This window comes from Vipera berus (assembly GCF_964194415.1).
Source record: "Vipera berus genome assembly, chromosome: 3".
Taxonomy (NCBI): Eukaryota; Metazoa; Chordata; class Lepidosauria; order Squamata; family Viperidae; genus Vipera; species Vipera berus.
The window spans coordinates 122,431,200-122,446,275 of NC_138204.1; the positions used below are offsets into that span (position 1 = coordinate 122,431,200).

Below are 15,076 nucleotides of genomic sequence, written 5' to 3' on the forward strand. Positions count from 1 at the left end.
TACTCATGCACGTCTAGCAAAACTACTTGAAGAATTGCTAAATGATGTATTTGTAAGTAGGAGCATTTGTTGATATATTTTGCCTTTCAACTTTGAGCTAGCATATCCATTCTTGGGACACATGGTACTATACAATACATGAAGCATATCGCATGCTGCCTCTCACCATCTCAGATTCCTGGTTTATTAATAAGTAAGGATTCAGATTTCTCAACTCCAAAACAAAAACAGTGAAAAGGCCAAAGTTCTTGAAAATGTTCTAACTGATTAACTCCTCCTACCAGAAGGTTTGCTTTGCAGCTTGAATGACACTGGCTGTCACATCCACATCTATGTAGTCATAGTGCAGAGTGCCAGGATCTGCAGATGACCCACTCTCAGCCAGCAGAATCCCAATCCACCTGCCCATATCTTCTGAAGATGAAGCCTACAGAGAACAGAAGAAAATCACAGGTGAACACTGAAACTTTCACTAATATATATATATTTTTAGTTCAAGTATACATTTACTTATTCAGTGAAGGAGTTCTTGGATTTCATTTTTAAAACATTTCCATGATGGCTGTCAAAAATCTTGCTAAAACAAATAACCCTACTCCTTTAGGATGCAAAGACAGCGAAGATCAGCTTTCATCAGTTCCTATGTGAGGGCAGAGATGGAGGCAAAATGACAAAAGCAGCATTGTGACAAAGCGTCTGCATGTTTCACATGGAACTTGTAGCACGACACCACAACACGGCTCTTAGCATTCTGATGAATACAGAAGTTCCAGATGCCCATTCCAGATTTTTTTTTTGTAGTGCCCAGAGATATCCCCCATTTCTAGCCACATTCTGGAGCCCAACATTTGGGCTCTCTCTCTCATGTCATTAAGAGATAACATGAATACCTTAGGTTTTGATGCCTAAAATGCTTTTTCCTTCTTCCAAAAGCACTCTGTCCAGACACACTTTTGGAGTATAGCCCTTGATGCATTATGTCAAGCCTAGAGTGATCCTTAAGGAGACATAAATTCTGCACCCCTGCCTGAGATATATGGCACTTCCAAATCTGCCCTGAGGATATGGGCAGGCTCACGGTGGCAACAGAAGAGGCTGCTCCACACTTGTACCCTCCAGACGTGGATTCTATTCCCAGTTGGTAATGCCGTTATCACACATTTCAAATGTCTCTTTTCTATGGACTTCAGTGTGTGTGTGTGTGTGAGAGAGAGGGGAGGGGAGGTAGGGAGGAAGAGAATATGAATTAAGAACGAATATTCACTGAAACTGGTTTGTGGCCTGATACTGATTTCAGTTTAATAGCATTGTCTGCTGCCTTTTTAAATGTCCTGAGTTTGAGAATTTCTAGAAATAGAGTTTTAAAGTTTTTCAAAATAGCGTAATTAACAAGTTAATATTGATATATATTATTAGCTATCTAGCTAAGGGCTCCTGTCATGGGTAAGAACAAGGAAATATTATGGATTCAAGGTATTAATTACATAATAGATTTCTTATTTTAGAAGCAGGATTCTTAGATTCTGCTTATGTTATTTCTTTACAATATACCTCTAATACTGCAACCTCCTGAGCATTTCGAAGCAACCGGAATGTGAGGGGATGTTTGGAATCCAATCCTGGAATAACTTCACAGCCACGGAGAGGAATAGAAACAATATGAGTCTTTAGATCTGTCCTGTCTTTGTGGAGTATCAGCTTATTATCTTTCACTCTGCACCAGCGCTCACGCCAACGGCTATTTGACAGCACATTAAGATATCCTGCAAAACATAAAAACAAATTTCTTATGAAGTTTTCTAATGTGTATTCACAATTTATTGTCAGGCCAGGTCCATACAAGGGTCAATTAAACTGATTTAATGCTCAAGCCTGTGTATAGGAATTCTCACAGCTAACAGTCAACACCTGGTTAACAGTTAAGATACAGGGCAATGGTTGTCTTACAAGTTTTAATGATAAGAACACAAATTACCTCTCTACCACATAGTGGAAAAAATTTAATTTTCAGAATTTTCTTATTTTTATTTAAAATAGTAGATTAGAAATCCTATTAGTTACTGTATTGGTAATGCAAAAGAAACTTGTTATGGAAGGATTTACCAGGTTGTTGTTAGCTGCAAAGTTCTGTCTGACCCATCGCGACCCCATGGACAACGTTCCTCCAGGCCTTCCTGTCCTCTACCATCTTCTGGAGTCCATTTAGGCTCACGTCTATTGCTTCAGTGACTCCATCCAGCCACCTCATTCTCTGTCGTCCCATTCTTCTCTTGCCCACAACCTTTCCCAGCATTAGACTCTTCTCCAGTGAGTCCTTCCTTCTCATTAGGTGGCCAAAGTATTTGAGTTTGAACTTCAGGATCTGGCCTTCTAAAGAGCAGTCAGGGTTGATCTCCTCTAGGACTGACCAGTTTGATCGCCTTGCAGTCCAAGGGACTCACAGGGGTCTTCTCCAGCACCATAGTTCAAAGGCCTCAATTCTTTGGCACTCAGCCTTTCTTATAGTCCAACTTTCACAGCCATATTTACCAGGTAGTCCTCAACTTATGATCATAACTGATTCCCTAAGGATGAGCTCCAGCAGAAGTCTGAAAGCTCGGAAAACTAAAACCTCTGGTCCTGGTGACTGAACTGATTGAATCCTGCAATATTACCCTGGGACATGTATATTTGCCTTCATTCCTGACCATAAATAAGCCCAGAATTACAGCTGTAAATCATGCAGTTTGTTAAGTGATTCATCACATTACTGACTTGACTTTTTTTCCCAGTAGTTGTTAAGTGAACCCATTGTCTGGTTTCCAGCAAAAAAAACAACAACACAAACTGCAGTCAAATGACCATAGAATACTGCAAATAGCCATAAATGTGAGCGGGTTGCCAAGCGCCCAAAATGCAATCATGTGACGGGAGGGGTGGGAGGGGTACATTGTAACTTCAAATCCAAGTCATAAGTACCTTTTTGTGGGTCTGTTGGAACTTCAAACAGTTAGCAAGCGCCAAGTTGCTAAATTGAGGATTGCCTGTACAACTATTTTATAGGGAGGGGGGGAAATCACACAACCTTGGGACACTAGATAAGTGACCATTCACTACTGCCAAAAGAGCAAAGACGAATATAGCAACATTAGAGAGCATTATGAAGCAGGATAGGAGGCGGGTATATGCTGAACAGGAGGTACTCTAGGAGATAGGTGGAACTCTAACAGAAAAAATGGAGAAAACTGAAAGCCGTGGGAGTAAAGTTGCCAACTGGGGTGGTGAAAAATCAGAACCAGAGATGCTTAAAACGGTGTTTGCACAGATACACGATACTGCATAATCCTGAATCATAAAATTGTTCAGATCATTTGAAATCTCTGGCTGTGTGCGTGTGTGTGTGGGGGGGTAGGTTACAGGGAGTGTGAGATCAGTAAAGTGGAAACATTGGCAATGTTAACCTGAGGAGAGTCGCTAGGAAACGACTAGTTGTTTATCACTGACCCATTGGCATGTGGGTAAATATCCTCCAGACAGTAACTGGAGCCATAAGGCATAGTTTAAATAGTTCAGATTTAAAAAAATGGAAAACCAGGTAATTTGAATGGAATTCTTTAGTGGACTACAGTGTTTAAAGCAGTCTGACAACATATTTGTATAGTGAAATCAACGTTTTCCACCAACAAAATTGTTTCTATAAGTGATCATAAGAAGTCACTTACCACAAGTTGGTATATCTTCTTCAGCAGATGAGGTCTGTTCATCAGTAGATGGCTTTTTTTTCCCCAGCCCAATTATCTTTGTTATCTTCTTTCCTGTTACTTTAGGTACAGTGCCTTTGGAGTCCACTTTTGAGCTCTTTTTCCTCTTTACTATCAACCAAACACATACACACAGACAGCTAAGCCTTCTAAGATTTTAAAAGAAACTTTTATCAAATAGCTGAAACTATGGCACCAAAAAAAAAAAATTCACCTCAGAAGCAGCTGAGTTGCCTTTACTGAAAATCAATTCAGAAATCCAAATGGGATTCATAGTCTCACTCATGACAAATCATTGAGGTGGCATGTCACTTTTTTTAAAAAAAAAAAATCTAACTTGAACTTGACTTCTTAGTTTGAATGTCACTTTTGGAATCTAGTATAAGGATAATAAAGGTAAAGGTAAAGGTAAAGGTTCCCCCGCACATGCGTGCTAGTCGTTTCCAACTCTAGGGGCCGGTGCTCATCTCCGTTTCAAAGCCGAAGAGCCAGCGCTTGTCCGAGGACGTCTCCGTGGTCATGTGGCCGGCATGACTAGACACCAAAGGTGCACGGAATGCTGTTACCTTCCCACCGTAGTGGTCCCTATTTTTCTACTTGCATTTTTACATGCTTTCGAACTGCTAGGTTGGCAGAAGCTGGGACGAGTAACAGGCGCTCACTCTGTTACGCGGCACTCGGGATTCGACCCACCAAACTGCCGACCTTCTGATTGACAAGCTCAGCGTCCTAACCCACTGAGCCAACTCTTGTTTTTTAAACAGCAACAAGCAGTAAAAGTGCCAAATGGCTTGTGGCAGTGCAATGCTTGTTCTTCATTTAATGCAGACATAGAACAGTTCTATTTTACACTACAGCTCTTCAACAATGCTGAAGAATCGCAGGACATAAAATTAAAGGTAGGTTCCCTACATGTAATATACCAGTATCCTTCTTTGTGAATGAACTTGGTCTCTACTTACTTATATTTTCACGTAGCAAACATTTCCAGTTTTAATTAAAAGTGCTCTGTGTTGATTTCCCTACTGTATATCTCCTATGTTTGCAATTTGCTTAGAGTGCTTAATTTAATTGAGCCTTTCAATCTTCATGTATTACCATATCTACTCTCAGTTGATCATGGCTAAAAATTATGAATGTATGTGCTCTTATAATAGACTTTTAATCATTTGAATGACTCATTTTGTTGTTTGATGGAGGACTATCTATCTATCTATCTATCTATCTATCTATCTATCTATCTATCTATCTATCTATCTATTATTTAAACAATGAATCAAGACTATCTCCTGGCACTATTCTTTTTTATTTTTATATGGTAATTACACATTGGCAAGAGCCTGGCAACTAAACTACTAGCTAACCTGTTTTACATAGAGGATACCTCTGTTCTGTCACTAACTCAAGTTGCTCTTAGGAAAGATTTTTAACACCCTCACCCAACCCTGAAAAGAAAAAAAACCAGCTGGTTATAAATAACTAACATTCAAAACTGATTGTCTTCTCCAACAACACTAAACTTCACAGATGCTACATAGGCAGGCAAACCACAAAACATGTAAAATACTTTAAATATCTGAGTGTTTTTCCAATACCTAGAAAACAAATAGCCCATGATAACTGTGCTTCTTCCTCAATCTAAAAGAGTACAGCAGCCATTTAAGATTTCATCAGTTGGTGCAGGAACTTTATCCCAAACATTACGGTATCATTTGTTGCAAAAATAGTTATGTAACATCTATATATGGCACAACTATAATTTTTTTTACCAATTTTGGTCCATGCAAAAAAGCAGTCAGATTTTTTTTAAGGTTCCTTACTCTTGATACCTTGATGTACCTTGAATTATCCTTGAGACTAGAGGATTGTTTTTTTTTAACAAGCTGACTCTGTGAAGCAATTTTATTTAGCTTGCTTAAGGCTTATCTTGACTCCAATTGAGTTGGTTTCATTAATGACATCTGATATCTATCTACTTGGTGGAAAACATTGCAAGAAAATTGTTGCCCTTCACTCTTTGTTATTTTCAGGTGTTAAAAAAGGTAGGAATTATTAAGAAACCTGTTGAGAATCTAGAATATTAAAATGGGAACTGCAAGAATTTACTAGTATTTCACTGTTTCCTAGAGACACTTTTCTGTGCTAGGTATTTACCATAGTTTGCTTCAGCTCCCTCCTCTTGGCAACTTTAGGAGGTACAGTGGATATACAAAATTTATATCCTATTAAAATGCCAGGTTTTTGAGATGTAAAAAAATCAGTCCAAGATAATTATTTCACCTTTAATATATCAAATAAGCTGTACAATACAACAAAACTGAACAATCAATTGAAATCATTTGAGGGGAAAAATAACAATAAAAATGTACAACAATGTGGTTGCATAAGTGTGCACACTCTCTTATAAGTAGGGTTGTGACTGTGATCAAAATTAAGCAATCACATTCAAACTGGTGTTAAATAGTAGTCACTACGTACCTGCCATCAATTAAAGCTACTCTCATCAAGTCCATATAAAGTTCAGCTATTCTAGTAGGATTTTTCTGACATTTATTCAGTTGCCACTTAGAGCAAAAGCCATGGCCTGCAAAGAACTTACAAAGCATCAAAGGGATCTCATTACTAGAAGATATGTCTAAAGCAGGGATGTCAAACTCAATTTCATTGAGGGCCGGATAAGCATTGCGGTTGCCCTCAAGGGGCCAGGTGGGTATGGCCAGGGTGGGCGTGGCCTACTGGGTGGGCGTGGCTAGAGTGCGTATGGCCTACTGGGTGGGCATGGCCAGCTCTACATCATTCGCATCAAGGGTGCCTATGGGGGCCTGGGCAGGAGCGGGACAGATCTGAGGGTCTTTGGCGGAAGGAGGGTCTCTGGGCCAGGGCCAAGGCAGTGGGGGCTGTTCCCTCACTGTTTCCAGGATGGCTTCGCGGGCCACATGAAACCACTTTGTGGGCCGGACCTGGCCCCCGGGCCTTGTGTTTGACATGTCTGGTCTAAAGGGTCCAAAATTTTATACAAGTATTGGATATGCCATGGAATACAGTGAAGATGGTCATCAACAAGTGGAGAAAATAACTGGATGCCTCTCCAAAGTTAATGAAAAAAAACAAGAAGAAAACTGGTTTCAAGAGGCTGCCAAGAGGTCTGTAGCAACATTAAAGAAACTTCAGGAATTTCTGGCAAGTACAGGTCATGTGACAACAATTTCCCGCATTCTTTATGTCTGGGCTGTAAGGTTGGGTAACAAGATGGAAGCCTTTTCTGACAAAGAAAAACCCAAGCCCAGCTACAGTTTTGCAAAAGCCTATATGGTGTCTGACAAAAGCATGTGAGAAAATTATTTTGGTCTGATGAGACCAAGTTTGAACTTTTGGGCCATAATTCCAAAAAATATGTCTGGTACAAAAACAACACTGAGTCACAAAAAGTACACCGTGCCCAGTATGAAGTATGGTGGTGGCAGCATTATGCTTTGGGTTTGCATTTCTTCAGCTGGAAATGGGGCTTTAGTCAAAGTGCAGAGAATTATGAACAGTTTCAAATATCAGTCGATTTTGGCACAAAACCTTCAAGTCTCTGCTAAAATGTGGAAGATGAAGAGGAATTTCACTTTCCAACATGACAATAACCTAAAGCAGGCATGTCAAACTCACGATGTCACGTGACGTCGTGCGACGTATTGGAGCTTTTTCCCCATTGCTGGCAATGGGGTGGGCACGGTTTCGTCGTGACGTATCCGGCCTGCAGGCCGGCAGTTTGACACCCCTGACCTAAAGCATACCTTCAAATCGAGAAAAGAATGGCTTCACCAGAAGAAGACCAAAGTTTTGGAATGGCACAGGCAAAGCTTGAACCTGAATCCAATTGAATCTGTGGGGTAACCTGAAGTGAACGATGCAAGATGACCTTGCAATCGGACAGATTTGGAGCATTTTTGCAAGGAAAAGTAGGCAAAAATTTCCAAGATGTGCCATGCTGCAGGCTTCCCCCCAAAAAAGGTCTGAATGCTCTTATATAAAATCAAAATGTGTTCCAACAAGTTTTAGTTTAAGGGTGTACGTGCTTATGCAAACAATTTATTGTTAATTTTTTATTGTTATTTTTCCCCTAAAATATTTCAGTTCGTTTTTAATTGAATTGTACAGCTTATACATTATATTGAAGATGGAAAGCATTTGAAGTGATTTATCTTGGTCTGATTATTTTACATCTCAAAAATATGGCATTTTAACAGGAGTATGTAGACTTTTTATGTGCACTGTAGATATAGTAACATTCAGATCCCTCAAAATTATGTCAATGTAATGGAAGGAAGGTTGAGTTAGAGGGGCCTACTCTATAACCATATAAGCATTATTCTGATGTTCTAAAATGATCAATTCTGCCTGTATTGAAAATAAATGATGTTATCCTGAGGAATTTTATAAAAACTATTTACTGGTAGACAGACTTCCCTGAAGTGATAGACAGCTGCTAAATTCTGCCTTTTGGCAATGAGTATTTAATGAATCAGTGCATCTTAATTAGAACTTAAATAGGCTATTTTATTGAGCGAAGTTGAAATCATGACTTTTTATACTTGTTTTTTATTCTTTGCAACTGTGGTTGTATACTGAGAAATGGTAAAATGAGGACCCAGGATTGTCGGGGGCAATATGCTGACTCTGTAAACCACTTAAGAGAGGGCTGTAAAGCACCGTGAAGCGGTATATCAGTTGAAGTGTTATTGCTATTCTGGTATAAGATTGTAATAAAGTTTACTTTCTTGTATTTGACATTATTTCACCATGTAAAAATGAAAAAGAACACAATAATTGGCAATGTAAGTTTATGTCCCGTGCCCATGTTTATTGGAATAATAAAAATATGTCAAATGCCAGGATTTTTTGAAAGAAGGGCATAAACAGTAATGTTTTTTTTCCTATGCATATTGTATAAACTCAGGTAAATAAGTTACTTATAAAAGTAACTCCAAGCCAGATTTTAAAAACATGCAAAGGCAACGGCGCTAGAATGTATTATGCAGACAACGTTGTCGGGGCACTTATAAAAGTGAGTAAAGATTGGAAATCATGTGAAAAAATCATGTGCAGCCCAAATCTCATTATTATACATCCATTACCTTCTAAAAATGGCACCCTCCCAAAATGTGCTAGAAAAGATGTGATATAGGCCAGAGATCCCCAACCTTTTGGGCACCAGGGACCGGTTATGTGGAGAGAGGTTTTTCCGCGGACCGGAGGGGGAGTGGTTTTGTGTGCTACGTGCATCCCACGAATGGGGCTTTGCTTGTCTGTGTGGACCGGTTGCTGGCATGTCACGGCTCAGTACCGGTCCACAGACAGGAGGTTGGAGACCCCTGATATAGACAACCTACTTGAAATTAATGAAACCATCTTACTGTAGACCTTCAGAAAAGCAGAATCACAGGGTTAACTGTTATTAACTGAAGTGGTTATGTTGCCGTTCATTGCAACTATACTTCTGCTCAATACAGTCTTTCCCAACTGTGGGAAAAAAACAGACTGTCCAGACAAAAAGTATGTCTAACCTGTGCTTATACTACATAAATTGTGTAAGAGTTTATTGCAGCTTCATGCCAATTTCTCTATAGGAGACCAGGATCTTCCTTTCTAGTTTTAAGGATGTCCTGGATAAAGTGTCTCAGGGAAAAGCAGTACTGGCAGTTCCAACTGTCTGAGATTATAATTTTCCAAGCAAAGTTAGATAACTTCAGGAAGATACCTTTCAAGTCTTCTAGCCATACCCCAGACAACATGAGGTCTGGGAATTGTGAGTTTTTTTAAAAAAATAATTTAACCCAGCCTCTGGTATTACTTGTGGTGCTAGGCCAGGGGTAGGCAACCTCGGCTCTTTTATGACTCATGGACTTCAACTCCCAGAATTCCTGAGTCAGCTATGAGTCATAAAAGAGCCGAGGTTGCCTATCCCTGTGCTAGGCAATCTTTGAGCCTAGCAGTAATGGAAGATACTGTTGATAGAAGTTCATGAATTTCTTTCTTGGAAATTCTGTTAATGGCCCATCTCAGTGAAGTCCCAGAGGACGGAGTCATGATGATGTCGTGACTGTGTGATTGAAGCCCACCCTTTTTTCTACATTTTCTAAATTAAGTTAGGTAAATGCAAAATTTGCACACACATTTAACCTAACAAATATTAAGAGTTGTTTATGACAATTTGACTTTCTGCACATTTGTACCTGATATTCTTAATTACATCAACTTCACATCTTCTCTTAAAGTCCATTTTGGTTTAGAAATGAAAGAGCAAAAGGCTCAGTAGTATATTAGGAACAAAAGCAATGAATTGGAGGCAAAGCTGGCTGTCCAACTGGCTATTTCACAAAATTGACCAAACTTAAAGCAATTATATTCTCAATATAGAGTATCCATTCAGAGCACCACCTGGGCAATCCTTGCAATATGTTTTATTTTGCATAACAGGGTCTACTTGAATTCCAAAGCATTACTTTTTTATTATTCAACAAAATACTCAGAAACTGAAAATTGATCCCAGCCTTATGGTCTTTTATGGCTCAAAAAACTACTCAGAACTGAATTCTGAGCCTCTTGATCTTGCTGGCAATGTTGACTGCTGCTATTAAGGATAATGGTAACACCAGGAAGTCTATAGTATCCAATCCCTATTATCCTCCAATAAAGCATTAATTAAATCACAAAATTTGTTGTGGCAAAAGGTACTCACGAGCATCCTAATTCCACTTTTAATGACTTGCAGGGAATTCTCTCATATATATGAATTGTGGGTTTTTAGACTGGTCAGGAATTTTTGAGTTTTGAAAAGAAAGCTGCTAATGAAGTACTTTAAGACAATATAATCAATTAAGTGTCTTTTAAATCTTTGGATTGACTTTGTAATTAGCTTCATTTTCTCTTTCCTTTTATTTTCAAAATTTTCTTATCCTCTCCTATTTGTGATTTCCTTTCACGTACCACTATTTAAGAAGTTGACACTTTAAAGTAATCCTTTCTAATTTCCATTTTTTCACCCTATTTTTTTAATGTTATTAAAACGTTAAGCTTCTATTCATTATTCATACTCTCACCACAATTAAAAGGTCAAGACTATACCTATTAGTGTTCTAAGAAGTGCTAAGCAGCTTGATTTTTTTCCTTTTTCCCCCTTCCTATAATGTTTTCCAGTTTTTTCCAGATCAACTCAATGTTGATTTTTACACGTTTTCATTTCCTTCTAAATTTCTGGTAAGGTCTAGAAAATTAAAAGTTAATTAAGAAAATTAAATTTAAATTATATATTTTTTTAAAAAAAAGTCTTCATTTTTTAAAAGTATCCTTAGGTTTCCCTACTATCTTGATACAACCATTACTATTCCTGTTGACAGTAAGAGGTTTTACATTCAGTGAACTGACGTTTTCATTTCCTTCTAAGGCTATGCCTATGAAAATGTATTATTGACATTTTCTCAGCATACAATGCTTGTGAATATTGTGATTTGACTTGAGCACTATTAGCAGCATCTTACCATGTTCTTTCCCATTACAAACATTGATTATGCCATTTTCTACCACACCTTCTCCATCAGAACTTGGTCTTTCTAAGGACAGTTTCTGGATGGAAAAAGAATTATTAATGTAGGTACAGTGGAAATAATCTGTCGTGAATCAAATGACAAAACATCATCTACCATGAGGCAAACACAACATATCCAAGAATTATCTTTGTCAGGAATTATGTTTTTTACCATTCAAGTGTTTCATCTTATGCTCAACATAAAGCTGATGTTCACACAATGTTCACAAGGAATAATGTGTGAAGATTGTAATCACTTCTTGGCATTCTGCTACCATTGTAACTTTAAAGGCTCGGGGTCATTTTTACTGTAACATTACGTAAACTCCCCATTTAACTGACTAAAGAAATATCTGTTCAATGAGATCATCTATTAAATCCAAACTGAATTTTAAGCATGTGTAAAAGAGCAAAAATAATTTTGTACATGACCATGCAGCATATGTACAATTTGTCTGTAATATCCAAAGTATGCTAAAGAAAATGGCAGATTTATTTTATGCATTTATGATACGATATGTAACAATAGCAATTTATTTACAAAGTAAATAAAAAGTTGTTTCTCTAACTAGCCTCTATTTCATTCCACCCAGTATAGAAATGCATACAGGTATTCCTTCACTTACAACCATTTGTTTAGTGACTGTTCATTGGCACTGAACAAAAAAAAGAATTATGACTGGTTTTCAATTTACGACTATTGGTCACATGATCCAAATTTGGGCGCTTGTTAGCTGGTATGTATTTATGACAGTTGTACTGTCCCAGCCAGCTCTTGACAAGTGAAGCTGAAAGGGAAGCCTGATTCGCTTAATAACCACATGATTCGCTTAACAACTGCATTGATTCATTTAACAACTTGAGTAAAAAAAGGTTGTAAAATAAGACAAAACGCACAGCTGCCTTGCTTATTAACAGAAATTTTGGGCTCAATTGTGGTTGTAAGTCAAGGACTACCTGTACATCCTTTTTTGTTTTAAAATGGTTTAATCATCTATTCCTTTATTCAAGAAAAAATTAGCTTTCCTTCACTGTACTCAATTCCAAATAATGTTTGATTAATGGAGCTGCCTGTTCTTAAAATACTTGCATTCACAAATAGGCAGAGATCCCTTTGGCAAACATTAGGCCAGAAATCACAATCACAGTAGCAGTTTTAAAAATGTCTTTTATTTTTGTTTAGTTCTTTTTTAAAAAGAAATGTTCCTTCTGGTCATGGTAGTATGAAAATATGTTTTTAAACATTAACCAGCCTATATAAAGGGAATGGTATATAGTTGAGTAATAGGTTTGCATTATTCTAATCTATCTCTATCTTTTGATTACATAGTTGTGGTTACCATCATTTTTTTAGCATCCCCACACGCACTCCTATAAATAGTCATACAGTAAAAAGAAAGTAATAGTAATAGAGAAGAGTAAGCATGCTAAATTTAAACATCTTATTAGTTGTATTTTCTTCTTTTATTGTTTTTAATCCCTCAGAAAATGTTAGTTATTGAGTGGATTAGAAATTTAAAAAAATCATCATCACTATCAGCGCCATCATCATCCCCTGTGGTTTTAAAATATAAGTGCAGTGGAAATAGAGGATAGCCTTCAAGGGCATAGGGAACATCTGCTGCCATAGCAATGGTCAGATAAGTGAGCCTAGATCAGGGGTAGGCAACCTTGGCTCTTTTATGACTCGTGGACTTCAGCTCCCAGAATTCCATGCTGGCTCAGGAATTCTGGGAGTTGAAGTCCACGAGTCATAAAAGAGCCAAGGTTGCCTACCCCTGGCCTAGATCAAGCAAGTGCAAAAATGCCTCAGGCAGCCTCCCTCCTTAAGTTAAAAGGGGGGGGGGAGAGAAAGTTCAGAACTGCAAAATTCTGTACCTAAAGCTGTTCTGATAAAAGTAGCTTTAGGTCCGCCCTGTATTTCTATGTATTTCTTAAACTGATCTACCTTACAGAGCTGACAGTAACTGCCTGTGAATATTTAAGACATTCCTAAGAGAGAGCAGAATTTCAATAACATTTAAAAATAAATAAATAAAACCTCTGAGAGAAGACAAGGCTCACAGGTGTCCTTGCAATTCTTACTGTTCTAAATAACTCTCCAAAGTCTGTAACCTAGACATCTTCATCCCCATTTTTATTTTGCAAGAAACAGCAATGGCATGGGCAACTTTTTTCCAATGCAATACATCATAGTGTATAATTTTAATTTTCAGCAGTACTGTATTTTCCATATCCCATACTACCACAATCAATCTACCCTGTACTTTATGCTCTGACACACAGCATGACATTTGTTATTTAGATTTAATCCACAAATAAATGTATCATATGTTATTTCTTTTGATATATACAGTATAAGCCAGGGGTGTCAAACTCAATTTCATTGAGGGCCGCATCAGCACTGCAGTTGCCCTCAGGGGGCCGGGTAGGTGTGGCCAGGGTGGGCATGGCCTACTGGGTGGGCATGGCTAGCTCGACATCGTTTGCATCAAGGGTACCTATGGGGGCTTGGGCAGGAGTGGGACAGATCTGAGGGTCTCTGGCAGAAGGAGATGGGACCGGGGCAAGTGCCAAGGCAGTGGGGGCTGTTCCCTCACTGTTTCCAGGATGGCTTTGCGGGCCACATGAAACCATTTCGTGGGCCGGATCCGGCCCCCGGGCCTTGTGTTTGACATGTCTGGTATAAGCCAACAAAAAATGTAAAGAGATCAAATGCACTAAGCCTATTTTGAAGAAAAAGCATTTATTGCTATCTCTATAATATAAAATAGGAAAATTATATGTAGGCACAGAAATCAGCAACATTGATAAATCTTGATTTCTAATAGTGACAATGAAATTTAGCATTTTACTTTAAATGTTATAGAAACTAGTCACATTTGACTCTTTGGCCATGTCAGCACATCATTTGATCCTACAGCTCATACTTTATTAAGCCATGGTGAATATATATAATCTGAGGAGACAGCACAGTATAATGTATATTTATGGGTTACACCATAAACTCTAGTTCGTATTTAGTTTACAATCTTGCTTTCCTTACATATTAAAATAAACAAACCACCATCCCAACTTCACTCCTGCTAAATTTGTTTGGGAACTCACATGGACAGAAGACTAAAGCAAAGATGAATGGGCTGCAAGAAACAGCAGACTACTTGTTCATCTCCTTGGAGAATTAATAATTCAGGACTCCTGGTTCATGATGATTTCTGAACAACCTGAAACCACCATATTGTAATTTGTTATTTGAAATTTAATTACCTTTTCAAGATCAGTCTTATATACAGAATTAGATGATGGTCCATCTGAATCTATTGTGCTAATGTAGGTGCTGCAAACTTCTTTTATTACCTTTAAAGAATAGAAAAATATGTTCATTGGTATGTTGCTTGAAACTTTTAAAAAAACTTACAAAAGCTTATACTGAAAGGAAACGATAGTATTAAGAAAATGAATGACCAGTTATAATTTTGATAGTTAGAGAATGAGAATTTGCTAGAGTAGTAAATCAGAAAGTATCTTATAAATACCTGCCATTTACTCTGTTAGCATTTTATGCCTGACATGAAGATGGCATTGAAGCTACAGATTAAAGATTCAATTCCATATCTGAGGCTTCTCATTCTGGACAGAGGAATGCTTATGTCATATGGCCGTAGTTGTCCTTCTGTTTCTTATTAGATTTAATAGTCAATTGTCATTTAGATTTAGATTTTAATTAGATTTAACATTCCTTCTTTTTATCTGGTTCCTCCCC

The 15,076-nt window shown here is 37.9% G+C and overlaps 1 protein-coding gene across 4 annotated transcripts in view; it reads right to left on the reverse strand.

Moving 5' to 3' along the window:
* AFAP1 (actin filament associated protein 1) overlaps positions 1 to 15,076 on the reverse strand; it is a 66,287-nt gene that overhangs the window by 23,677 nt on the left and 27,534 nt on the right. For all 4 annotated transcript variants that reach the window (XR_014026120.1, XM_081325251.1, XM_081325250.1 and 1 more), the window contains 5 exons: positions 14,581 to 14,670; positions 11,267 to 11,351; positions 3,702 to 3,851; positions 1,552 to 1,763; positions 282 to 427 (listed from right to left, as the gene is read on the reverse strand). Coding sequence is in view for 3 of the 4 variants with exons in the window: in XM_081325251.1 (XP_081181377.1) it covers positions 282 to 427; positions 1,552 to 1,763; positions 3,702 to 3,851; positions 11,267 to 11,351; positions 14,581 to 14,670 (683 nt within the window). In the remaining variant the exon portion in view is untranslated. The remainder of the gene's footprint in view (positions 1 to 281; positions 428 to 1,551; positions 1,764 to 3,701; positions 3,852 to 11,266; positions 11,352 to 14,580; positions 14,671 to 15,076) is intronic.